The sequence below is a fragment of the Podarcis bocagei genome (assembly GCF_964188305.1).
Source record: "Podarcis bocagei genome assembly, chromosome: W".
In the NCBI taxonomy this organism is placed as follows: domain Eukaryota; kingdom Metazoa; phylum Chordata; class Lepidosauria; order Squamata; family Lacertidae; genus Podarcis; species Podarcis bocagei.
This window is the reverse complement of record NC_138131.1, coordinates 17644122-17670466: the sequence shown is the minus strand read 5'-3', so window position 1 is coordinate 17670466 and position 26345 is coordinate 17644122. Positions and strand designations below refer to the sequence as shown.

Genomic DNA, 26345 nt, shown 5'->3' with positions numbered 1-26345 from the left:
GATTCAGGGCACAGTCCTTAAATGGCTGCGCTCGTTTCTCTCTGGTCGGGGACAGAGGGTGGTGCTTGGGGGGGGGGAATTGTCATCGCGCCACTCCTTGGTGTGTGGAGTGCCTCAGGGTGCGATACTCTCCCCGATGCTTTTCAACATCTTTATGCGCCCCCTCGCCCAGCTTGTTCGGAGTTTTGGGCTGGGTTGCCATCAGTATGCCGATGACACCCAACTCTATCTGTTGATGGATGGCCATCCTGACTCAGCCCCAGACACACTGACCAGATGTTTGGAAGCTGTGGCTGGATGGTTACGTGGGAGCCAGTTGAAGCTAAATCCTTCGAAGACAGAGGTCCTGTGGCTGGGACGGTGCGATATGGGATTGGGGGGGCAACTCCCATCTCTTGCGGGGGCGCAATTAGTGCCAGCACCGTCTGTTAAGAGTTTGGGTGTAATCTTCGACACCTCCCTTTCCATGGAGGTGCAGATTGCAGCTATAACAAAGGCGGCATTTTTCCATCTCCGCCAAGCTAAGCAGTTGGCTCCTGATCTCTCTCGCCCTGACCTAGCCACTGTGATCCACGCAACGGTCACCTCCAGACTGGATTATTGTAACTCGCTCTACGTGGGGCTGCCCTTGAGACTGACCCAGAAACTCCAGCAGGTGCAGAAGATCACATTCACCTGGTGCTGTACCAGCTGCACTGGCTCCCGGTGGAGTACAGGATCAGGTTTAAGGTGCTGGTTTTAACCTTTAAAGCCCTATACGGCCTAGGACCTTCGTACCTACGGGACCGCCTCTCCTGGTATGCCCCACAGAGAAACTTACGGTCTTCAAATAAAAACATCTTGAAGGTCCCAGGCCACAGAGAAGTTAGGCTGGCCTCAACTAGAGCCAGGGCTTTTTCGGCTGTGGCTCCGATCTGGTGGAACACTCTTTCACAAGAGACTAGGGCCCTGCGGGACTTGACATCTTTCTGCAGGGGCTGCAAGACAGAGCTGTTCCACCAGGCCCTTGGCCAGGGCACAGCCTGACTCCCTCCCTCAGCAATCTTCACGGAGGTCTGGCCCAATGGTTGCCAGTGGCTTAAATTGATTAATTTTATAATGAATGATTTTAGAATGTTGTTTATGCTGTACTTTTGTACTGTTTTATTGTTGTTAGCCGCCCTGAGCCCGGCTTCGGCTGGGGAGGGCGGGATATAAATAAAATTTATTATTATTATTAATGTCCTTTTTAATGTCTGTAAACATTTTTAAAATGTCTCCTTTAAATTCAGTTTCTTGTTTGGATCCTCTTCTTTCCGAAGGCGTCACATTTTCTTTTGCACTTCTGCCTGTCCAGTGCGCTTCCCTGTGCCAAAAAACACTGCTTTCTCTCAGTGCAATCTTCTGGGGGAAAACTTCACCTGAGGCAAAAATAGCAGAGATGCAGCCGCGTTGCTGTCGTGTGGGAGAAGAGGGAGTGATAAAGTCCAGAGACAGAGTCTTCTATTCTAGAAGCTTTATTTACAAGCAGTAAATTACACCGTCCGAACTTTCAGACATCTTTCTCCTTGCTCAAACACACTCCAACTGAAATCGAAAGCAGATTCACAGAACAAAGAGAACTGTGACGTGACATCCTGACTTCCCGTAGGAGTCCCTCCCTCAGACACGAAGCACCAGAAAGGTTAACCCTGTAACCACCAAACTCTACACCCCCTCTTGCTTCGCATCTGAGGGGAAACACTTACCCACTGTTATCCCAAACCCAGACCTTCGCAGAACTCTCCATGCCTTTGGAAGGTTAGTGGTTTCGTGAAACCATCAGCGAGGTTCTTGGCTGAGGGACAGTACTTCAGCGCAACCAATCCCTCATGAACACTCTGACACACATTCTGAAAGCGAATGTCTAGATGTTTGGTCCTGGCCTCAAATTGCCCCGATTCGGCCAATTTCAGGCACGGTTGGTTGTCCTCGAAAACCGTGATGGGCAAACTATTCACTCCACAGAGCTCCTGGACCAAACAAGCATAGAACTCTAACTCTCTGCACACCTCAGAAAGTGCACTGAACTCAGCCTCAGTGGATGAAAGCGCTATGAGGCTTTGCTTCCTGGACCTCCACCCAACTACTGAGTTCCCAAACTTCACCACTAGGCCGGACACGGACTTGCGATCCTGAAGATTAGCCCAATCCAAGTCCACCCAATCGTTTGTAAAGGATCAACTTTCATCATCTAAAACTACTGAACCCCCTTCGGAAGCAGGAGAAGAGGGGGGATTTTTTCCGGATTGTTTAAACCTGCAGAAGAGAGTGTAAAGAAAAGTAATCTTCCACCGTCTTGAACCTGGCAGCGGGGTGTCAGGACAGACGTTTTTGGGAAGTTCATTGACTATAGACAAATGTTTTTGACAGACAGTTAAAAGAAGAGAAACATAGTGATTCCATTGTTCTCTTTCGCATTTTAAAGGAACAAATATTGACAAAATATATGAAAAAGGAAACTTTGTTGTTAGATCTGCTGTTAAAAAGAAAAAAAAGAAAAGAAAAGAGATTGATACAAATAGAAGTTCTTCCCCTAGAGGGAGCTTGTGAAACTGTTATTAAATTTGAACTGGGGAGCTTCGCAGCTGCAAACAGATTAAGATCGTGGGAACAGACTTCTGACCTTGCATAACAATGTATTCAGAGGCTCTGGTGCGTGCTTTCTGCAAGACAAGTGCTTTATTGGAAAAGTTACATGAGAAGACGGATTTGATGACTGTTGCTGTCAGGGTTGCTCCCAGATCCTAGCTCACAGAGGATCACGCTAGCCAGCGATCATTAATTAAAAGTCTTTATTGAGTTACAGTTTCCATTCTCAAGCTGCTGCGTGCAACTCTACGTCTTATGCTTAGATCGGCGAAGCTTCGTCTGAATCTCCGCCCCTTGTGCACCAATTTAATATCCTATCCCTGCTCCACCTTTTCCGCCTGACTGTTCTTCTCTGGGTCCCTCTGCCCCCCGGGGTCTCTTCCTTCCGGGATTCCTCTGACGCGGACCCCCCAGACCCTCCTATCTCCTTGCGCCGGGCTTTAGGACCTGGCTCCCTCTCCGGGCTGCCTGCTGCGCCACCTTCCTGTGCATTTGAACTTGGCGCGCGCGCCCAACCTTCCACCTTCCGTCTAACCGTCTCTTCGCTCCCCGATGGAGGTGTGGCCACTCCTGACTCATGCCCTCCCCCCTGTTGTGAGCTGCCAGCGCTTGATCCCTGGCTCCCTTCCTCTTCCCTGCTCTCTGGCGGTGACGCTGGTCCCGATTTCCAACTGCTCTCCTCTGAGTCCCCTCTGGCTCTATCTCCCTGGGGTGTCCCCCTAGTCTCCCCCCTTGCCCTGGCCACTGGTGCTCCTTTCTGTGAATCTTCTGATTCACTGGAAAGACTCGGAGATCTCGGGTCGTCGTCATCACTCATCTTTTCTTCTGCCTCCTCCCCCTCGCTCTCTGTTTCCTCCCTTGCCCTTGCCTCTGCTCCTGAACCCCTGACATCCATCCCCCCCTCGAAGCCCCCCGTTCCCCCCTCCCCTCCTTCCGGTGCGGGAGCTGGGGGCTGCTGCGGCAGAGGGACGAACGTCGGATACCGTTCGCTTCCCGTGGTGGGCCTCCATTTGAAGTCTCCCGGTTCTTCCTCCCTGCTCTCGTCGACGACGGTCACCTCCACGTCCATCTCTGTGCCGCCGTGCTCGAAACCAAGGTCGTCCCCGAAAACGTCCATGTCCGTCTCTCCCTCACTGCCTCCTGGCGGCGTTGCTCGTCCGGGACCTTCCAGCCACCTCTTGCGCCACTGCTCCTCTGGTCTATCGTCCCACCAATACGAGGGTTCCGAGGCAGATCCCGAGGGTGACCCCTCCGGGGAACGGGCATCTCGTATCGGGTCCTCGTCCGAGTCGAACCCCCGGAACGTGCTTGCAGAAAGTGTGGGAGTGAAAAGCCAGTCGTCGAAAAGGTCTGCTGGCATTGGTCTATGTGGGAAGAGGGCATGAAACTCGTCCTTGAGCAGAGGTTCGTCCAAGGCGTAGCCCGGCACCCAGCTGTTCGCACTGGCCGGGGTGCCCTCCTTGGCGAGAAGGTATTCTACTCCCTCTTCCCCCCACCTGGAGTCCAAAATCTCCGTGACTTCGTTGATGCGCTCCTCCTGTGCCACTCCCGCGTGCCCAGTTCTTTCTCTGAGCGGACTCGGCGCCGTTCCGGGTTCCTGAAACCTGTGCGGTGCCTTGTAGGGAGTGAGCACCGATCTGTGGAACACCGGATGCATTCTGGAACCCTCCGGAAGCGCCAGCCTGAAAGCCACCGGGTTGACCTGCTCTTCGACTTGGTAGGGCCCCAGTTGCTTATGCCCTAGTTTCTTCTTGGCCAACGACCTGGTCGGCACTGCGTGGGCTGCTAACCAGACCCAGTCCCCGACATGGATCTCTTCGCCAACCCTTCTGTGTTTGTCCGCCTGCACCTTGTATGCGTGTTTGGCCAGCTCCAGGTGCCGCCGCAGCTGATCGTGGACCTCCTGCAACTCCGACGCGAACGCATCTGCTGTCTGCGGCTCCCCCTCCACCATTCTTTCTAGTCCCGGGAAGGTTCTGGGGTGCCTCCCGTTGTTGGCGAAGAACGGCGTGACCCCCGTGGACACGTGCTTCGTGTTGTTGTAGGCGAACTCGGCGAGAGGCAGGTAATCCACCCATGTCACAGGCTGTTGAGTCGCATAACATCTCAGGTACTGCTGCATGACGGCATTGGCCCGCTCCGCTTGCCCGTTGGTCTGCGGGTGTCTCGCCGACGCCAGGTTGATCTTGACGTTCAGGAATCCCATCAGCTTTTGCCAGAAGTTCGAGATGAACTGTCGCCCTCGGTCGGACAGAATAGACCGCGGCAGACTGTGAACCTTGAACACGTGGTCTATGAACAGTTTGGCGGTTTGTTCCGCCGTGGCCACCTTCGCACACGGAATGAAATGTGCCATCTTGGAGAACAAGTCGACCACCACTAGCACAGCCGTCTTGCCCCTCGAGCTGGGCAGATCCGTGACAAAGTCCAGGGCCACTCTCTCCCATGGTTCGCACGGAGTTTGCAGCGGTTCCAGCAGTCCGGCCGGCGGTCTGTGTACTGGTTTGGCCCTCTGGCAGGTGTCACACCTCGCCACGTAGTTCGCGACTTCCCCTCTCATTCCGGGCCACCAGAAGTCTCTGGCGACTAATTCCACCGTCTTCTCCTTGCCAAAGTGCCCGGCCGTGGGCGCGTCGTGCAGCTGCTGCAGTACCTTGGCGCGAAGTTCGTCTCCCGGCACGTAGATGGCCCCTTTATGGAGGAGCAATCCATCTCGCAGTTGGAACTCGTCGGTCGCCGCCGTGCCCCTGTGCACCTCTGCCATTTTTGCTTGCGCGAAGGAGTCATCCTGCAACGCTCGTCGCACCGCCTCCAGGTCAACTGTCGCCGCAGCGCACGCCCACACTGTCGGTGCGAAGATGTGCATGGCGGCCGCTGGCGTTGCCTCCTCCAGATACTGTGGCTTACGGGAGAGAGCATCCGCCATGATGTTGGTGTCCCCCGGGACATACTCTATTCGGAAGTCGAAGTTCGCAAAGAACTCAGCCCAACGTATTTGCCTCTGGTTCAGGAACTGTGCCGTGCGCCAGTGCTCCAGATTCTTGTGGTCTGTGCAGACCTGCACCGTGTGCTTGGCTCCGATCAGGAAGTGCCTCCATGCTTTGAATGCTGCATGAATGGCCAGCAACTCCCTGTCCCAGATGGTGTAGTTCTGTTCGGACTTGCTGAGCTTCCTGGAGTAAAACGCTCCCGGCCGCCAAACCCCCTGCGGGTCCTGCTGCAGCAGGACTGCTCCGACGGCTCTGTCTGAGGCGTCTGTTTCAACCCTCATTGGCCTGCTGGGGTTGACATGAAGCAGCTGTTCTTCCGACGCGAAGAGACGCTTGAGTGCCTGAAATGACTGCTCTGCCTGCGCTGTCCAGATGAACTTCTTTTTCTTGGAGCTGAGCGTGTCCGTGATGGCCGCTGTCTGCATAGCAAAGCCTTTGATAAACTTGCGATAGAAGTTCGCGAAGCCGACAAACCGTTGGACCTCCTTCCGGTTGCGTGGGCTTTTCCAATCCAACACCGCTCGAACCTTGGCGCTGTCCATGGCGAGTCCCTTGTCAGACAACTTGTAGCCCAGGAAATCCACCTCCGTTACGTCGAATTGGCACTTCTCTAGCTTGGCATAAAGCCTATGTTGCTGTAGCCTGCTCAGCACTTCCCTGACGTGTCCGTCATGCTCCTGCTGCGATTCCGAAAAGATCAGGATATCATCCAAGAAACAGACGCACGTCTTGTAGAGGAGCCCCGCCAACACGTGATGCATGAAAGCTTGAAAAACGTGGGAGCCATTTTGCAATCCAAAAGGCATAACTCTATATTCGTAGGTGCCCAGGGGCGTGAACATGGCTGTCTTCCACTCATCTCCTTCCCGCATGCGAATGAGGTTGTACGCCCCTCGCAGGTCCAACTTGGTGAACACGCTGCCCTTGCGTACCTTTGCGAGGAGGTCGTCGATTCGGGGCATGGGGAAGTCCGATGGCTTGGTCACACTGTTCAAAATGCGGTAGTCCACTACGAGTCTTTTTTGGGGCGTGTCTCGCTTCTTAACAAAGAATACCGGACTGCCCCCCGCTGCCTTGGACTCTCGGATGAAACCGCGCTCCAAATTATGATCTATGAACTCCTTGAGGTCCTGCAGTTCGTCCTCAGACATGGAATACAGCTTCCCTTTGGGCAGCGCCGCCCCCGGCAGCAGGTCAATTTTGCAGTCATATGGTCTGTGGGGGGGTAGCCTGTCTGCCTCCTTCTCGCAGAACACCTCCAAAAATTCTGCGTACTTGTGGGGAACCGCTTGCAGCGTGCCGAGCTGCAGCTGTGACTCCTCCTCCTCCCCGTCCTGCCGGGGCACGATGCAGTGTTCAGCGCAAAAGGAAGAGCCGAAGGTCAGCTGCCTCTGGTACCAAGCCAGCGTCGGGCTGTGCTTGTCCAGCCAACTCATGCCCAATACAATGGGCGTGTCCGACAGTTGAGTGACGTTGAAGCTGATGACTTCCCTGTGATTCCCAAGTCGCATCACCATTGGTGGCGTTTGCTTCACCACTTGCCCCCCCAGCAGCTCCCTGCCATCCACCGTGACAACCTGCAGGGGCAGCGTGGCAGGCAGTAACTGTATAGCGTGCCTGTCGACAAAGTCCTGCCCTATAAAGTCCACATTGCTTCCCGAGTCGATGGTGATTGGCACGTCTAGGGTGATCCCATTGGGCAGCTGGAGAGATGCGGTGAGTCTTACTACTGGTTTGGGCGGGAGGGGGTCCATGGGCTGTAAAATCTCTGGGGACTGCTTCACTGAGACGTCTGGCTGGGCCCCAGTGCCTCTTCCTCCAGCCAGACTGCGTCGTTTCCCTGCTGTGGTTCTCCTTGCTGCGTTGCTGCAGTTACCATTGCTGAGGCTGCAGTGTGCTTGTGGAGCCTCCGGGGACACTCTTTCGCCATATGCCCTGGCTCCTCACAGATGTAACACTTCCTGTTCCCTCTAGGAGGCTTCGCTTTCACTGCTGCCGGTGCTAGGGCTCTGGCTGCTGACTGAGCCCTTGCACCTCCCACCTCCATAGGTTCCGCCCCTCCTCCGGGCGGAGGCGTGGATTGCGCACGCGCTGCTTCTCCGGGAAGGAAGGAGGAGCCCCTGGCTGGTTCGCGCCCTCCACGCCCTTCGTCCCTGCTCCACGGACGTTCTTCCAGCCGCACCCCCACCGCCAGCGCCCTCTGAACGATCTCCTGCGTGGTCCGGGGTCTCTCCCCCCTCGCAATTTCATCTTTAACCGAACTGTGCAATCCCTCCCAAAACAGGTCTCTTACAGGGGCCGAATCTCTGTCCCATTCCAGGGCACTGACCAATGCAAAAAAGCGGGCATGGTACTGCCTTACGCTGGCTCTCCCTTGCCTTAGTCCATGCACCTCCTTCCGGGCAAGATCCACGTCAATGCTTGACAAAAAACACCCATCCATCGCTTTAATAAAGGCATCCGCATTTTGGAGCGCAGGATCCTTATCTCTCCACAAATTGCGCAGCCATGCTTTAGCATCTCCATGCAAATGTGACATGATGAACCCCACCTTCTCTTCTTCATCTCTAAAGTCTTTGTGCAGCAGTTGCAGTGCACACATTACATCTGCTCTAAAGTTGGGGTACTGTTGCAAATTCCCATCAAAGTGAGAGACCAGACCGCCTGTGCGTCTCCCCAACCCAATCCCCTCCGGTTTGGGTGTCTGTTGCCCCTGCTTCGTAAGCACTTCCAACCTGACCTGGAGATCCCTGTAGGCGGCAGCTGCGTCCTCCTCTCTCTTCCTGGATGCCAGAGCCTCGGCATTCAGTCGTGATACTGCTTCTCTGAGTTCTGCTATTTGCTGTTCGGCCGTCATATTGTCTGCTGTTCGTGAGCTCGTTAGTAGGCACCCGCTTTCTCTCCTCTCCGCGAGGCCGTGGATGCCCACAATTTAATGAGACGAAGCTTACTGTCAGGGTTGCTCCCAGATCCTAGCTCACAGAGGATCACGCTAGCCAGCGATCATTAATTAAAAGTCTTTATTGAGTTACAGTTTCCATTCTCAAGCTGCTGCGTGCAACTCTACGTCTTATGCTTAGATCGGCGAAGCTTCGTCTGAATCTCCGCCCCTTGTGCACCAATTTAATATCCTATCCCTGCTCCACCTTTTCCGCCTGACTGTTCTTCTCTGGGTCCCTCTGCCCCCCGGGGTCTCTTCCTTCCGGGATTCCTCTGACGCGGACCCCCCAGACCCTCCTATCTCCTTGCGCCGGGCTTTAGGACCTGGCTCCCTCTCCGGGCTGCCTGCTGCGCCACCTTCCTGTGCATTTGAACTTGGCGCGCGCGCCCAACCTTCCACCTTCCGTCTAACCGTCTCTTCGCTCCCCGATGGAGGTGTGGCCACTCCTGACTCATGCCCTCCCCCCTGTTGTGAGCTGCCAGCGCTTGATCCCTGGCTCCCTTCCTCTTCCCTGCTCTCTGGCGGTGACGCTGGTCCCGATTTCCAACTGCTCTCCTCTGAGTCCCCTCTGGCTCTATCTCCCTGGGGTGTCCCCCTAGTCTCCCCCCTTGCCCTGGCCACTGGTGCTCCTTTCTGTGAATCTTCTGATTCACTGGAAAGACTCGGAGATCTCGGGTCGTCGTCATCACTCATCTTTTCTTCTGCCTCCTCCCCCTCGCTCTCTGTTTCCTCCCTTGCCCTTGCCTCTGCTCCTGAACCCCTGACAGTTGCGATTAGAAATTTTGGACAGGTAGTGGGTATCTATATAGAGCCCACCCAGGAATCAACTCAGGAGTGTGCTCTGACAGATCAGATGAGGGAGGAGTTTGTTGTTGGACCTCGGGTGGCAGAGATGGAGGGAGATGTGGCCCAGCAGGAACATGAGTTGTTGGATCTGACAAATGAACTTGGAAAAAGCCAGATTTGGAGAGATAGAGTTTTGTTTGGCTTGGAGATGGGGGGCTGGATAGATCCCCCTATGCAGGGATGTCTTGACTTTTCAAGTCTGGCAATGGGCCGTGAGGAGTTTGGGGTTGTGGGGGTCCTCAACTCTGGAGGGACCTTGAAACACGCTTTTAAATACCACATGGAGTTCAGTGTGGACTATGGAAAAGGGGCTGATCTGTCGAGAAGGGACAAAAATACTGTCAAGTTGGAGTTTCCACGAGTGAAAGGACCAGGAGACAAAGTACAGGTACAAATATGAAGAAGATCTGTGGAAGGGACATGGAAGAGACTTAAGGGCCTCGGACATAAGATTACCAGGTTAATGAACTAGATGGTGTTAGTATCTCAGCTCACAGTCAGAGGTAACTGGCCTCCCCCGGGCAAACTGACTGAGATACTTGTTTACCTTCCGTCTGCGTCTCCCGGCAGGCTAGGTCGTAAATCGGCGATTCTCCTCGTTAGACGTGAGAAGAACACACCCTCTGCTTCTCTCCCTGCTTTCCCCCCCAGGGAGGGGAAATGAGACAGACAGGAGTCCTATTTACATGTCTTTTATTCCTGTCATTCAGCAGTACATAGAAACGTGACTGCACCTTCCAGACTCCAACAGAAGAGTCACAACTCCACCCCTGCACTTCCAGTACAGGTCAGATGACACTCTGAGCTAACATCCGGTGCTCAGTACAGAGAATAGACTCCCCCTTTTTCCCAACAGTACAGTTCGAGACAACAACATCCTGTTTTGCATTCCAGCCACCTGCAGCTGGCTTTTGCATTGCTGCTTTTTCCTGACAGATGGATGGGATAGAAAGAACTGACAAAACCCGGGACCAGGAGGAAGAGACGTTGGATGAAGATTTGAAGAAAGTTTTAAATTTTTTTTTATTTAGGATTGCTTTGTAAAATTAATGAGTATTAGAAAAATGTTGGAATGAAATTATTTGGCTTTAGCAGAAATGTTAAAAAGAACTATGCAAGAATATGTTATGGTTATGAGAAATTGGTATAAATAAGATTTAAGTTTTAAGTTTTAGGGTTTTTATAGTAAAATAAGGTTCAAATAGATTAAGGTAATTTAATGACAGAATATTATGAAAAATGGGAAGGATTTGCTGTGATAATTAATAACTAGAATACAAAAAAGGGAGGGGTGAGGAGGACAATGAAATAAGGTAATGACAGTTAAGGATTTGAGAGTATTGGATCTGTTTTTAAATTTTTGTGGTTTACTTTTGTTTTTTGATTTGATGTGTTATGTGTTTTGGTTTTGCTTTTTGATTTTGATTTTTATCGATTTGTACTGTTTGATTGCTGTTTGTTTTTCCCTTGTTTTTTTCTTCTTTGTCTCTTTGTTTTCTTCTGTAATTTTAAAATGCTTAATAAATATCATTAAAAAAAAAAATCCAAGTCCACCCAAGCAGTCAACTTAACCTCACCCTGAGCTGACAACTTTAGGCAAAAATCTTTGGTATCCTGCAGATACCGCAGAACTCTTTTGATGCCATTCCAGGCCTGTACACTAAGACTTGAAGCCTCTCTGCTGAGCAGATTAATAGCAAACGCTATGTCTGGTCTGCTCCACTGGGACAGATACAACAGACTACCTAGAGCTGACTGAAAGATTTCAGCATTTTCAAACACAGCACATTCTGCTTGCTGACTGTCCTTTACGTAGCCAGTTTCCATAGGACTTCTCACACCTGCACAATCACTCATCCTGAACTTCTGAAGCAGTTGCTCAATTTTACCTTTCTGGCTGAGCAAAAAACTTCCATCCTGTGTTCTAGAAACATCCATGCCCAGATAAGTACGAACAGCTCCAAGCTGCTTGAGCTTGAACCTTTTCCCAAGCTCCTTGGCGAACTTTTCTACCTGTTTACCAGTCTGTGCAAGGTATAAAAGATCGCCAACAAAGATTAAAAGTGCTTCCTCTGTCTCACCTGACCCTTTTAGGTAAAGACAACTATCAGCAACACTTCTCCTGAAACCTAGCTTCTCTAAGGCTTCATTCAGACACATATTCCAGGTTCGGGCAGATTGACGTAACCCATAGATGGATTTGTGCAACTGCCACACAATGCCTTGCCCATTGATCTCAAAACCTGGAGGAGGAAGCATGTACAACTCCTCCTGGAGATCTGAGTTCAGGTAGGCAACATCCACATCAAAGTGGTTTACCTTCCAACCTCTCTGTGCTGCAACAGCTAAGAGCATGCGCAGAGTCTCACTCCGAGAAGTAGGCGAATACACTTCCGTGAAATGAATCCCCTTCCTCTGTGTGAAACCCCTGGCAACTAGCCTCGCTTTATACTGCGGTTCTCCAGCTTCTGTGGGTAAACCCATCTGCAACTCACAGCTTGCTTGCCAGGCGGCAACTCTGTGAGCAAGAACACACCAAGAGACTCCATTGATCTCATCTCCTTCTGCATTGCCTCATGCCATTTACTGGCTTCTTCCTGAGGCAATTTCTGAACATCCTCAAAGGACTCAGGTTCACACCTAGCCACACCAACCCACACACTAGTGGCCTCGAACCTATCAGGTGGCCTGCCCTTGGTTGACCACGCTGATCTCTTCAGATTGAACCCTGGCGCCCCCCTCTGACACATTAGGTCCAGCAAGACCATCCTAAGTGTCAGAAACCTCCCCCTCTGACTTGCTGCGCCTTTTGAACCTGACAGCCGGTCCAGCAGGAGAGGAAGGCTCACTCTTTGGTTCCGACTTGACTGTGGTTTGAGGAGGTGTTCTTGGTTTCCCCCTTTGAGGGATCCTGAGCTGTCCCTGCTGTGGACTCTCCCCTGCGGCGGACTCTGTTGCTCTGGACTTTGGTCCTCAGCAACAAGTTCCTCCTCCTCCTCCTCCTCATCTGAGTCAAAGAACTGCTGTGAAAGCACGTCTGGATTGCCATGCAGACGTGACCACCCAGCCTGTTCACAGAACACTGCACTGTTGCTGATCACCAGTCTGGATTGGTTCCCACTCGGGTATGCAAACCTCCAAGTCGTTGAGCCAGGCTCATACCCTACAAAGATCTTTTTCTTAGACCTTGGTTCACCCTTCCTGTGTAGAGCCTTTGGAATGAGGACCCAGGCCTCACAACCAAACACACGTAAGAAATGCACCTTGGGCTTTTTACCGTGCAGCAGGAAATAGGGTGTGTTCCCTACACTTGAATTGTACACTCTATTCTGTGTAAAAACTGCAAATCTCCAGGCTTTGGCCCAAAAACACTGGGGTAGCCCTGCATCAAACAAAATGGCCGACACCGATTCCTGCAAAGTCCTATTTTTCCTTTCCGCAATTCCATTCTGTTGTGGACTATGGGGCGCAGTCAACCTGTGGCTGATTCCCTTCTGTCGGAAGAAATTCTGCAACACAGACCCAGTGAACTCCGCCCCCTTGTCACTTGAAAACTCCTCACCTTGGTGGAGAAGGTTACCTCTACTGCTGTGATCCAATCTTTGATCAACCCAGCAGCCTCTCCCTTGGTTTTTAAAGAAAATACCCAAGCAGATCTCGAAAAATCAATTAGGAGAAGAACGTACTTTGACCCCCCCCCCACACCCCAGGGACTCTACAGACATGGGGCCACACACATCTGCATGCGCTAGTTCAAAGGGACTAGTGGTCTTCCTTTTTGACTTGGGATAAGAGCATGTGACAACCTTAGATTGCTTGCAGGCTCGGCAATCCAGGAATTTGTCATAAGCCTTAAATTTGCACCCTTCTGTTAGTTCAGGGGCCTTTTTAACATAATTCCAATTTGAGTGACAAAATCTGCGATGCCATAGATGTGCACAACCACTATGGGGCGCTACATTCACACATTGCACCCTTGCATCCTCAGTGGCATCCTCAGTAACAATTGGCATCTCCACAGTAAAAAGCCTGTCCTTGCATTCCACAGTATACAGCTCCTTGCCGTCCCTGGAAAAAGAACACATGTTATTTGCAAAAGATACACAGAAACCATCAGCAACTAGAGCAGGTACACATAACAGGCAATTTGCTATCTCTGGCACAACATAGGCCTGAACTTCATGATTGAGAAAGGAACAATAAAGCATTCCAGTCTGTGTCAACGGCCGTCTACTCCCATCAGCTAAGGAAACGAAACGACCAGTTTTTACTTCCTTGCAGTTCCTCAGAAATCCTGAAGAGGGCACGAGCGTGTGTGTCGCTCCAGTGTCAACAACAAGAGACAAAACAGCTGGCTGTTGGTCTTCCTCAAGAGTTGCCATAGCAACACTGCCCCCTCTGCTTCCCCCCACCCGACTGGGGCCTTTGCAAGTGTCCTTCATGGTTGCCATAGAAGCAGCACGTCCAGTTGCCATGGCTGCAAGGCCTCTGTCGATGTTCTCACACTCCACCGTCTGGGAACCGTCGCTTATCAGCTCTTCCTGCAGCTGCACGACCTTGGAGCTCTCAGCAGAACAATGCCTCTCGCAGCCAGACACCGGCTCTCAGCGAAAACAGCTTTTGGAGACTTTTGGAGACAAAGGCTTTCCAGAGCTTTCACTGCTGCCTGCACCCCCACTCTTGGGTGCCCAGCTTCTGCCTGCACCCCCTCTGTTGAGTGCAGGGCTTCCCGAGAAACAGCCTGAGGAGCAGCCTGCGACTGCTTTCCTCCCAGCTCTCAGCCTCTCTCCCAGCTCATCACACAGATGTGCTGAAGCATCCAAACAGCTCCCAGGCACAGAAACAGGAACAGACACAGAAACAGTCCCTTCACCCTCCCACTGGGGGCACGAGGCTTTCACGGCTCTTTCTAGCCCCATCTTGGCTACCAAGGCTCACTGCCTTCTCAGGGCTCTTCTCGGCCACTTCTAGGCTCCACACTTTGCCCCCTTCTCGGCCCTTGGCTACTACCCCAGCCTCACATGCCTCCTGTAGTGCCTGCCAAGCTGCTGAGGGGCCCTTTCCTTGAAGGAGTGGCAGAAGACAAGCCTCAACGCCTGCTTCTAGAATGCCATGCGCTTGCTGCTCCATCTCTTGAACAGCCACCATTGCTGTCTCAGCTTTCCCACTGGCTTCTGCAGCAGCCTGAGACTCTGAGGGGTCCACACACGACCACAGCTGTTCCCCCAGCAGGGGAAACCTCATCCTCACTGACCACTCAGGCCAATTGTGTCCATTTAGTCTCTCAAACGGAACATTAAAGGATTCAAAAACCTGTCCTTGGGGCTGAGCCATATCTTCCCCCCTTATTTGGCCAGAGATTACTCATTTCGCCAACCGGGCTCCGAAGAATGCTCAGCTCCTTTTTCACCAGCGACCTCAGAACTGCCTTTTCCTTCCCAGCAGGAGATCCAGCTGGCAGCCGTCTCTTTGCACTCCCTTCTCATCACTTAGCAACCAAAACGTCGGCTCCATAACCTTTTGGACTTCTGCCTGTCCAGTGCGCTTCCCTGTGCCAAAAAACACTGCTTTCTCTCAGTGCAATCTTCTGGGGAAAAACTTCACCTGAGGCAGAAATAGCAGCGATGCAGTTGCTGTCATGTGGGAGAAGAGGGAGGGATAAAGTCCAGAAACAGTGTCTTCTATTCTAGAAGCTTTATTTACAAGCAGTAAATTACACCGTCCGAGGTTTCAGACATCTTTCTCCTAGCTCAAACACACTCCGACTCCTTGCTCAAACACACTCCGACTGAAATCGAAAGCAGATTCACAGAACAAAGAGAACTGTGACGTGACATCCTGACCTCCCTTAGAATTCCCTCCCTCAGACACGAAGCACCAGAAAGGTTAACCCTGTAACCACCAAACTCTACATTTTCTCCTGTTTTTTTCTGTGAATGAGACATTGTTTCTCTTTTTCCTGTCGCTGTCCTTATAGAAAAGTCCAAATTTCTTTAAAATAAAAAAATGAAGAGACAAAAGGAGGAAGGTGAATATTTCTGCCACTTGTTTGGCTAATCCAGCCAATGGGCAGTCCAAAAATAAGAAAAAAAAAACAAAAAAGAGAAAGAAAGATGACAATCATCACAAAACGTAACAAAAAGTTAATAAAAACAATCCTCCGCCACTTGCCAATCCAATTATTTAATCAAGATTCCAGCAGCACCATATACTTTAACTTCCAATCCGATATTCCCAAAAAGAAAAAAGACAATTCAAATAAAAGAAATAAAAGAAAAAATTAAGAATAAGAAATCAAAAATCAGAAAAAAGAGAGGAGAGAAAAGAAGAGATGGAAAAGACAGGGAGAGGGAGAAAGGAGGGAAAGGGAGGGAAGAGGGGAAATTAAGCACAGAAGATTAAAAATACGCTGTCCCAAGAGAAAAAAGAAAAAAAGAAAGGGAGACGGGGAAAGGCGACCCAAAAGGGGAAAGAAAAAATAAAAACAATTAACGTTCTCTTTGCCAAAGCAGCAGGACCCGAAAATATTTTTCTCAAAAGAAAGGAGCCAAGTTTAATCCATCCTTAAAAACACAGTCTGGCACCATAAAATATAAAAATAATCAGCCTAAACACTCCAACATCCACATCAACAAAGTCAGAAGAAGGAAGGGGGGGGGGGTAAGCAGTTCCTTCTCCTTACTCAGCTTTCATCCAAAAGAAATTAGAGGAAATTAACGTAAAATAAAGAGTCAATAATTCAGTTTGGGCTTGGGAGTTTCTCCACAAAGCTGCTTTGGCATATACAAAAGTAAAAAAATAAACATTCCATCACGAGGCTTCTTAACAGTTAACTATGCAGTTCGTTAAAATCGAAAGTAAAAATTGCAGGGAAGATTCTCTTCCCGCAGTTCCAGAAATTCACCAAAAGACAAAGAAAAAATCCCCTAGTAAGGGCTTTCACCCCTTCCTTCGTTAAATCCACTGTCTTAAATTAAGTGTTTATTTTAAATCAAATATTCCGCTGTAGGGTAAGTCACTGTTTCTTTCGTTCCGTGGGTACTTCTTGCATGTAAATAAGATCCCAGTGGGGCTGACCTCCTTTTTAGCACCCCACTGCTTCCAAATCGTTATTAATATTTTTCCCCGATTATATTCACCAATTAAATCCGGATTTTTAAATGTTTCAAAGTCTGCTCCTATGCCGGGCAAGCTTGAGGCTGTGCTTCTCGAGGGTAGAAAATGGCGTCTCGCGCCGGCGTCTCTTTTTGCTCCTTAAAGGAGCTTTTTTGGGCAGCGGAGAGACCGCTCTATGGCTTGCTGGGATCCTGTCCTCAGGATCTTCCTCCGGAGGCTTTTGGGGGCTTGCGGCGCCCTTGCAAAACCCCTGATTCCCCCCGAAAAGCTGGATTCTCCCCGGAGGGCTGATCGCACTCCCCACAGCCCACCAAACCGTGGACCACAAGGAAATGTGTTGCGAGCCAGATGTAGGCTGCAAGTTGCCCACTTAGGATTTCAGATCAACAGAATAGCTAACCCTGGTGACGCTTGTTTCATCCGCTCCCCCCCCCCTTCTTTCACTGCAGCAACACCAAAAGATTTTGCTTCCTGTTTGATTTAAAACAGAGTTTCACGTTAACATCTGAACTTGGGGAACTGTGCCTCTTTAAACTTAAATGTAAAGGCAGAATCAAACCATAATGAAGGACAAGCTGCACAGCTTGGGGGTCCTTTTGGACCCATGGAGGCGCAGGTCCATTCTGTGTCCAGCGCAGCTCTATCTGGGATGCAGGATGAGACCCTCCCTGCCCGCGGACTGTTTGGCCAGAGCAGTGGATACTCTGGTTATCTCCCGCTTGGCCTACTGCAATGCGCTCTACGTGGGGCTACCTTTGAAGGTGACTCTGAAAGTGCAATTAATCCAGAATGCAGCAGCTAGACTGGGGACTGGGAGTGGCTGCCGGAACCATATAACACTGGTCCTGAGAGACCTACATTGGCTCCCGGGATGTTTTCAGGCCCAATTCAAAGTGTCGTTGCAGACCTTAAAAGCCCTCAACTGCCCAGTATACCAAAAGGAGCGTCGCCACCCTGGACGCTGGGGTCCCTCTCCCGAGGGATGTCAATATTAAGAGGATGCCAGCAAGGTTGAACCTTTCTGTAAAATAAAGGATTTAAATTAAGTCTTACTGAGACCACATAACCCCAGTCTTGAGAAACCTGCATTCACTCCCAGGATGTTTCAGAGCTCAATTCAAAGTGTTGGTGCTGACCTTGAAAGCCCTCAACAGCCTCAGTACAGTAGACCTGAAGGAGCGTCTCCACCCCGGACGCCGGGGTCCGTCTCCCGAGGGCCTTCTGGCGGTTCCCTCCCTGCGAGAAGTGAGGTTACAGGGAACCAGGCAGAGGGCCTTCTTGGTGATGGCAACCGCCCTGTGGAACGCCCTCCCACCAGATGTCAAGGAAATAAGCAACTATCTGACTTTTAAAAGACATCTGAAGGCTGTCCTGTTTAGGGAAGTTTTTAATGTTTTAGCGTGTTTTTAATATTCTGTTGGGAGCCACCCAGATGGGCGGGGTATAAATAATATATTATTATTATTATTATTATTATTATTATTATTATTATTATTATTATTATTATTATTAATAAAGTTTAAATATCAAAGGCAGAATCAAACCATAACGTAATATAAACAAACCCCAGTTTCCTGAGTTGGATGTAACAGCAGACTGGTTTCTTTAAAATTTGACATGAAATCTTCCCATCTCGTGGCCATGACGGAGAGGAAGGCGTGTGTGCCCTTGAGCCTCAAATGGGAAGTCATTGACTTCTGAACTGTTGAGGGAAATTTATGACTGATGTTTTCATGTATTTTTACTCTTTTGTTGGAAAGCCTCCCAGAGTGGCTGGGGAAACCCAGCAAGATGGGCGGGGTCAAAATAATAAATTATGATGATGATGATGATGATGAACCAGGCCTGAATCTGGGCAGATGGTTCATTCTCTACTTGCCGTAATTGCCCTGAGCCCCACTGTTCCTGTTATTTTGTGGGATTGGGACCTAGGAAGTTGCCTTCCCCGCAAGCAGACAATTGGCCTGTCCAAGTCAATACTCTTCATACTAAGTAGCATATTAATTTCAGATAAGGGTCTTTCCAGCCCTACCTGGAGACCCCCAGGGGTTGACCCTGGGGTGTTCTCTGCATGCGAAGTACCATGTTTTTCTGTGTATAAGACGCCCCCCAATGTATAAGACAACCCCTATTTTTGAGCGCAAAATTAAGAAATAAACAATGGCAACATTCCGTGTATAAGATGACACAAAGCTATCAGCATACAGGGTTGCAGGCAAATAGAAAGGGTAGTTCACAGGCCCTGTCAATTAAAAAAAAGTGGCTGAGAAATTTCCACCCCGAGAAATAATTGCTTTCTGATTTAATTGAGAACGTGCTTCCTGTTTCCATCTACATGCCGTTTTATATGCAGCGCCGTTCAGATTGAAGAGCATGATCATCTTCTGTCAATCTTCATAATTGGCTTGATTGGGATACTGTTTTTTCTGTGTATAACATGCCCCCATGTATAAGACGCCCCTTATTTTGGGGGACTCCGAATTAAGAAAAGGGGGGGGAATTGTATCTGTGTATAATACGACCCCAACAAAATGATTAAAATACAATAGTGCGTCAAACATTAAAAGCTTCCCTAAACAGGGCTGCCTTCAGATGTCTTCTAAAAGTCTGGTAGTTGTTTTTCTCTCTGACATCTGGTGGGAGCGCGTTCCATGTGAAGAGAATCAGAACTTACAGGGTTTAACAGTTCTGAGTGACGTCTCACATTCTGAGGTGTGGCTATGTTTCACATACGGGAGTGTTTCTCTGTGTGAGTTCCCTTTCGGTTTTGACTAAGAGGCGAAGGATGGCTGCTCTTTCGCCGGGCTAATTTATGATGTTTTTCTACGCGAATAAAGACTGTTGGAGATAAGCAAGAAGTCTGCGTACAGTCTGATTTATTACCTACACACGGCAACAGTTTCTCCCGCTGCGGAACTCTGCTGAGACTAAGCTAAGAGAGAGCTAGGGACAGGAGCGCAGTGGCGCAGCAGAAATGTGCCGGACGCCATCATAATCCCACATTCCACAGGGTAGGTGCCACTACCAAGAAGGCCCTCTGCCTGGTTCCCTGTAACTTGGCTTCTCGCAGGGAGGGAACTGCCAAAAGGCCCTCAGCACTGGACCTCAGTGTCTGGGCTGGATGATGGGGGTGGAGTCGCTCCTTCAGGTATACGGGGCCGAGGCCATTTAGGGCTTTAAAGGTCAGCACCAACACTTTGAATTGTGCCCGGAAATGTAATGGGAGCCAATGTAGGTCTTTCAAGACCGGTGTTATGTGGTCTTTGCGGCCGCTCCAAGTCCCCAGTCTAGCTGCCGCATTCTGGATTAACTGCACTTTCAGAGTCAGCTTCAAAGGTAGCCCCACGCAGAGCACATTGCAGTAGTCCAAGCGAGATATAACCAGAGCATGCACCACCCTGGTGAGACAGTCTGTGGGCAGGGAGGGTCTCAGCCTGCGTACCAGATGGAGCTGGTAAACAGCTGCCCTGGACACAGAATTGACCTGCGCTTCCATGGACAGGTGCGAGTTCAAAATGAATCCCAGGCTGCGCACCTGGTCCTTCAGGGGCACAGTTACCCCATTCAGGACCAGGGAACCCTCCACACCTGCCCGCCTCCTGTCCCCCAAAAACAGTACTTCTGTCTTGTCAGGATTCAACCTCAATCTGTTAGCAGCCATCCATCCTCCAACCGCCTCCAGACACTCACACAGGACCTTCAATGCATTCACTGGTTCTGATTTAAAAGAGAGGTAGAGCTGCGTATCATCCGCATACTGATGAACACCCAGCCCAAACCCCCTGATGATCTCTCCCAGCGGCTGCATGTAGATGTTAAAAAGCATAGGGGAGAGGATGGAACCCTGAGGCACCCCACAAGTGAGAGCCCAGGGGTCTGAACACTCATCCCCCCCCACCTTCTGAACACGGCCCAGGAGGAAGGAGCGGAACCACTGTCTAACAGTGCCCCCAGCTCCCAGCCCCTCTAGACGGTCCAGAAGGATGTTCTGGTCGATGGTGTCAAAGGCCGCTGAGAGATCCAGCAGAACTAGGAAACAGCTCTCACCTTTGTCCCTAGCCCGCCGGAGATAATCAACCAGTGCGACCAAGGCAGTATCAGTCCCATGATGAGGCCTGAATCCTGACTGGAAGGGATCCAAATGGTCCGCTTCTTCCAGGCGTGCCTGGAGTTGTTCAGCAACCACTCGCTCAATCACCTTGTCCAAGAATGGAAGATTTGAGAATGGGCGATAGTTGGCCATATTGGTCGCATCTAAAGATGGTTTTTTAAGAAGCGGTTAGATAAATGCCTCTTTCAGTGGGTCTGGCAAGGCTCCCTCACATAGAGAAGCATTCATCACCCCGGCTGGCTTTTATAAGCCAGGATGGGCAACTTTATGACCGACTTTATCTGCAAAAAACTTTGCAAAATTATTGCAGGAGATCATGTGGCTCGTACTGGGCCCTGATGGGGCAGGTGGTTCTGCTAAATTGCACACCACCTGAAAAAGTCTCCTGCTGCTGTTTTCTGCAGATGCAATAGAGGCGGTGAAGAAAGCCTTCTTCGCTGTCGCTACCGCCACTTGGTAGGCTCGACATTGAGCTCTAACCCGTGTCTGGTCAGATTCAGAATGAGTTATCCGCCACCGGCACTCTAGCTGTCTCAGTGATTGTTTCCTTGCCCTCAGCTCTGAAGAAAACCATGGGGCTGTCCGGGCTCCATGCAATCGGAGAGGGCGCTTCGGAGCCAGACAGTCAATAGCCCTGGTTAACTCCACATTCCAGTGGGCCCCCAGGGAATCAGCTGAAAGGCCATCAACATGGGCTCTCTGGAAACCATTTGGATCCATTAAGTGGCAGAGGCGGACCATCCAAATCGGTCCCACCTTCCTGCAGAGGGGAAGGGTCGCAGAGAAGTCCAGTTGCACCAGGAAGTGATCTGACCATGGCACTTCTTTAGTTTCACTTCTACTTAGTGTCAGATCACCAACGTCCATAGAGGTGAACACCAGGTCTAAGGCATGTCCGTGGCTGTGAGTTTGGGACAGCCCCATGGAGGCCATGCTTTCCATGATGTCCCGAGTGGCTCCTTGTAAGGTCGTGTTGGTGTGGATGTTAAAATCCCCTAGGACAACCAAACTAGGTGTCTCCAGGAGAACATCCGCCACAACCTGAATCAGCTCAGGCAGAGAATCTTTGGTGCAGTGGGGAGGTCGGTACACCAAAAGGAATCCTGTACTGCCCCTATTGCCCAACGTCCAGAACATGCACTCAGAGAACTGGGTCTTCTCAATAGGACGCCTGGTGCAAACTAAGGACTTCCTAAAAATCACTGCAACCCCCCCTCCCCGCCCACAAGGCCTGGGTTGCTGTGTGTAAGAGAAACCTGGTGGACAAGCAGCGGCAAGAACAGGCCCATCTGCTTCATCCAACCAAGTCTCTGTCACACATGCCAGGTCAAGTCCTCCATCCACGATCAAGTCGTGGATGACAGCCGTCTTGTGAATCCTTGACCTGGCATTGCATAGCAGCACCTTAAGGTCGTGTGGTTGATTCCAGTGTCCTTCTGGTCAAGCGCAGACCCGGAGGCAGGGATAGTCCTCAAACAATGACTAAACCTGCCTCCTCATTAATGACATGGTTTGGTCTTAGTGTAACTCCTCCTCCTACCTGTGATCACTGAGATTGGTTGTCCCAGTGCACCACTCCCCCCCCCCCGGGAACCTGCCCCAGCCATTTTGTTGGCTGGGACCCACTCCCAGGCAGCCCTGACCCCTCCCTTTAAAAACAAAATAAAACCTATTAAACAAAAACAAACAATAAAGCAATAAAACCCCAAAACAGTAAAAGTTACAAACATACCAAAATTATACAAATTCCCAAACTCGACTAAACATCCATCCCCCCCCACCAGAAATAATTTTAAAAGGTAAAAAAGAAATTTTAAAAAACATTTTAAAAAGAACTCTGTGCTATTCTGAGTTCTCCTGGGCAGCAACAGCAGCAGTCCTTATGAGGCCTGTCAGGCCCCGCCCTGGCCAGGTGGTGAGTGGCAGGAATGGGACCCTCAGGCACTCAAGCAGGGGAGTCGTCCTGGGTAGCTGTACCTGTATAGCTATATAATCCCTAGTGTAGTAAGATAAGACCTTTGGAACAGGCATTAAAAAAAAAAGTTTTTTATGGACTGCCCTAAGAGGCAACCTGCGCTGCATGATCAGAATACAAAGGGCAGAACTGGAGGACAGGACAAATCAATATGAATTTAGGGATAGGGCAGGCAATGGGTGGGTAACTTTAAGGCATACATTTCAAGCGGGGGAACCCTTGAGACGAGGGGGTGAGTTGGAGGCTGGGGGCCACAGATGAGTACAGTGGTACCTTGGTTCTCAAACGCCTTGGTATTCAAACAGCGAAAACCTGGAAGGAAGTGTTCAGACCTGGAGGCAAAGCTAATCATGGCCTAGTTTTATCCTTGCAGGCTCAACTAAAAGAAGTTCTTCGTTAAACAGACAGAATAACAAAGTTCTTCCAAATTCTGAGCAGCCAGAATCCAAAGGTTTGCAAGCGGAGCAGAAAGGTGCAAAAATCAGCAGCAACTAGGCCCCTGACAACCTTCGAAAACCTCCTAACAATAAAGGGAAACGGTAAAGGGACGGTATCCGCAATATACAAAATACTTCTCCAAAATCCCGCAAATCCCCTAGATGCAATCAAAAAACAATGGGAGAATGACATAGGCTATGAGATTAACCCCACTCAATGGACCAGAATGTGGTCTAAACCCCCTTTTAAATCCATATCAACGAAAAGAAAAGAACTCACACTGAAACTCACCTACAGGTGGTACCTAACACCAAGAAAACTAGCGCTAATACACCCAGGAACCTCACCAAAATGCTGGAGAGGGTGCACCTCCACAGGCACATACCTCCACATGTGGTGGGAGTGTCCCAAAATCCAACTATTCTGGACAACAGCCATACAAGAAATATGTAAAATAACTAAGCAAGTAATTGCCCCAGAATTGGCCCTACTAAACATCTTTCAAGACAACAATGCCCATTTACACCACAAAGAACTCATAACCCACCTACTTTCAGCAGCCAGAAACACCATAACCAGACACTGGAGAGACCTGTCAGGAGTAAGCATGGACCAATGGTACCAAATAGTATGGGAAACAGCCCTACTAGAAAAATTAATTAATAAACTGAAATTGACACGGGGACAAACAGAAGAAGACGCCTTCACCCCGGTATGGCTTCCCTTTATCACATACACAGCCCAACAGGACAATGACAATAATCCACCAACAGCATACAAATCAATATGGCTAACCTGATCCGAAACACCCACCCACCTCACTCACACACGAAAACCAAGATCACCACAGCCAGTCACAAACAAACAATCACACCCTAGGCCAACCCCAACCTCTCTCACCACCAAAGGAACACAAGTGAACAACACAAGTAACGCTGACACCAAACTCTACATACATTAAACATAATAGAAACACCGCCACCCGACCCCACCCCCATCCATCTTCCCTCTCTCCACCCCCCTTTCTTTTTTCTTTTTTCTTCTTCTCCCCCTAATGCCTCAACAAATGAAACGGATTTGTAAAAATGCTACATGGGGAAAAAAAACACGAGGCATCACACTTACTTCTGTAAAACAAGAAAATCCTTAATAAAATATTTATTTTTTTAAAAAATCAGATTTCCTCCCCCCCCCCCCCCGGCAAAAAAACCAGGATAAGTGGGGAAATTGGTTGCTAGTGAAAGCCGTTTTTTAAATAAACTCTGGTCTTATTGATAAGAATGTTTAATATTCAAATACAACAGAAGTCCACTGTTAATGTAAAGCACATCAATCCACCAGGATCTTTGCCTGCATTAACTACATTAAGACAAAAAAGAAATATGCAGGCATACTTAACTTCAGTGGGGCTTCTGCAGGAGGACTGTATGTCTGTCATTTTTGCACTAGCGGTGCAGGGTGGCTGAAAAACAGATTTTTAAAACATCTATTTTTACCTCTTTCTTGCTTTGATCTAAACTGGGCTTTAATTTTTTAAAATTATCGAGCTTCCCTTAAGAATAATGAGTTTTAAATCATATGTGAGTGTAGGTTCTCGCTGTCTCTCCACAATGTTCTTTCTTTCTAAATGAACTTTGACTTGCGATAGCCCCCTGTCCTTTCTTTCGTTAGGCTGCTTGCTTCGTTTTTGGATTTTCTGTTGCAACCCTCTTTGGTTTGTTCCTGCCCTTCAGCTCGCCATTCCCAAGTCAGTCCTCTGGAGAGCAACGTGCTCAGCTGCCTGCCTGCCTGCCAGGCCTCCCTAGCTAGGAGTAAAAGTGCCACCACCTTGTCAGCTGATGGCAAAGATCCCTCAGGTAACAGGGCACCAGGGTGGATAAAAATCAATGATTTTTAACACATTTGATGTGGGCCTGCCCTTGCACTTCATTATGAGTGGTGCATCTGGCCAATGCACTTACTAAACCTCTCCTTCCAACTCAATGAAAGATATAGCAAGGACAGACAAAAGGGGTTCGCCGTAGAAACATCAAAATGAAAACCTAATCCAGGCACCCACAAACTCAGCCTTCCAGCTGTTTTGGGACTACAACTCCATCATCTCTAGCTAACAGGACCACTTTTTTTGATTTACAGTAAATCGATTTTTTAAAAATTTAAATTGGATTTTTAAAATAAAATGCTTTTGGAGGAAAAATATTTCCAAGGATTTCCTTTTAAGTTACATTCTAGTCAACAACAAATTTTCACTGTTTTTTTTTTGTGTTGAATATATGCTATATGGCATGGGTAGGCAAACTAAGGCCCAGGGGCCGGATCCGGCCCAATCGCCTTCTCAATCCGGCCCGCAGACGGTCTGGGAATCAGCATGTTTTTACATGAGTAGAATGCGTCCTTTTATTTTAAATGCATCTCTGGGTTATTTGTGGGGCATAGGAATTTGTTCATTTCCCCTCCAAAAAATATAGTCCGCCCCCCCCCACAAGGTCTGAGGGACAGTGGACCGGCCCCCTGCTGAAAAAGTTTGCTGACCCCCTGTTCTACATGAATGAATGGGAAAGACTCTGGAGAGAAGATATTAAGTTCACTGCATGAAATATACTCAGAATCGCAAAGTGATTTTATGCTCTTTATTCAGCTCATAGTGGTGAGGAGGAATGAATGAAAGTCCCCTCAAAGTATCTGCTTTATATACATTATTTACACAATGGGCTGCACATGATTGGTTAATTCTGGAATTCTACTGTAAGCCAATCAGGTTGTGGATTCACTTATATCTGGAGCATGATTGGGTGGTTCCTGCCAACCAATCATACTGCTGCATTGTTCCTGGACCCATCAGACTGCTGCATTCTGAATCCCATTGTTCTAGGACCAATCAGACTGCTGCAATTTGGATCCTATTGTTCTAGGACCAACCAGACTGCTGCAGTTTGGATCATATTCAACTCAGTACATAACACCCCTCCCCTCTAAGTTCCAGTCCTGCCCGGGAGGTCGCATTCATAGTCCTCGAGGTACGCCGGCGGCCTACGTGTACGTTGCGGCCTGGGGTGTTCCCTGGTCTGGGCTCCAGGTTCTGGCTCGTGTTCCAAGGATGCTGGCTGTGATGGGGCTGTTTGGTCTGGTGCAACCGGCTCGCTCAGTCGTGGTTCTGGTTCCGGTGTCCTTTCGGCTTCACGGGTCCTCTCTGTATTTACTGATTCTGCCTCTCCTGCTGGCCCCTCCTGCTCTATGGGCCTCACTGCCCCTCTGTTCCCTTGGGACTCCTCTGACCTTTCCTCCTCCTGGTTTTCTCCCGGGAATCGTCGCCGTATC

General features: G+C 49.7%; 1 protein-coding gene across 1 annotated transcript in view; it reads left to right on the top strand.

Annotated features, from left to right (window-relative positions):
* Nucleotides 1–24924, top strand: part of LOC308578050 (MAP7 domain-containing protein 3-like) — a gene marked incomplete at both ends in the record, with an annotated part of 124739 nt that extends 99815 nt beyond the window's left edge. Inside the window, 2 exon segments of the mRNA XM_081178335.1 lie at nucleotides 22963–23061; nucleotides 24761–24924. Of these exon segments, the coding sequence (XP_081034461.1) occupies nucleotides 22963–23061; nucleotides 24761–24924 (263 nt within the window).
* Between the last annotated feature and the right edge of the window lie 1421 nt (nucleotides 24925–26345).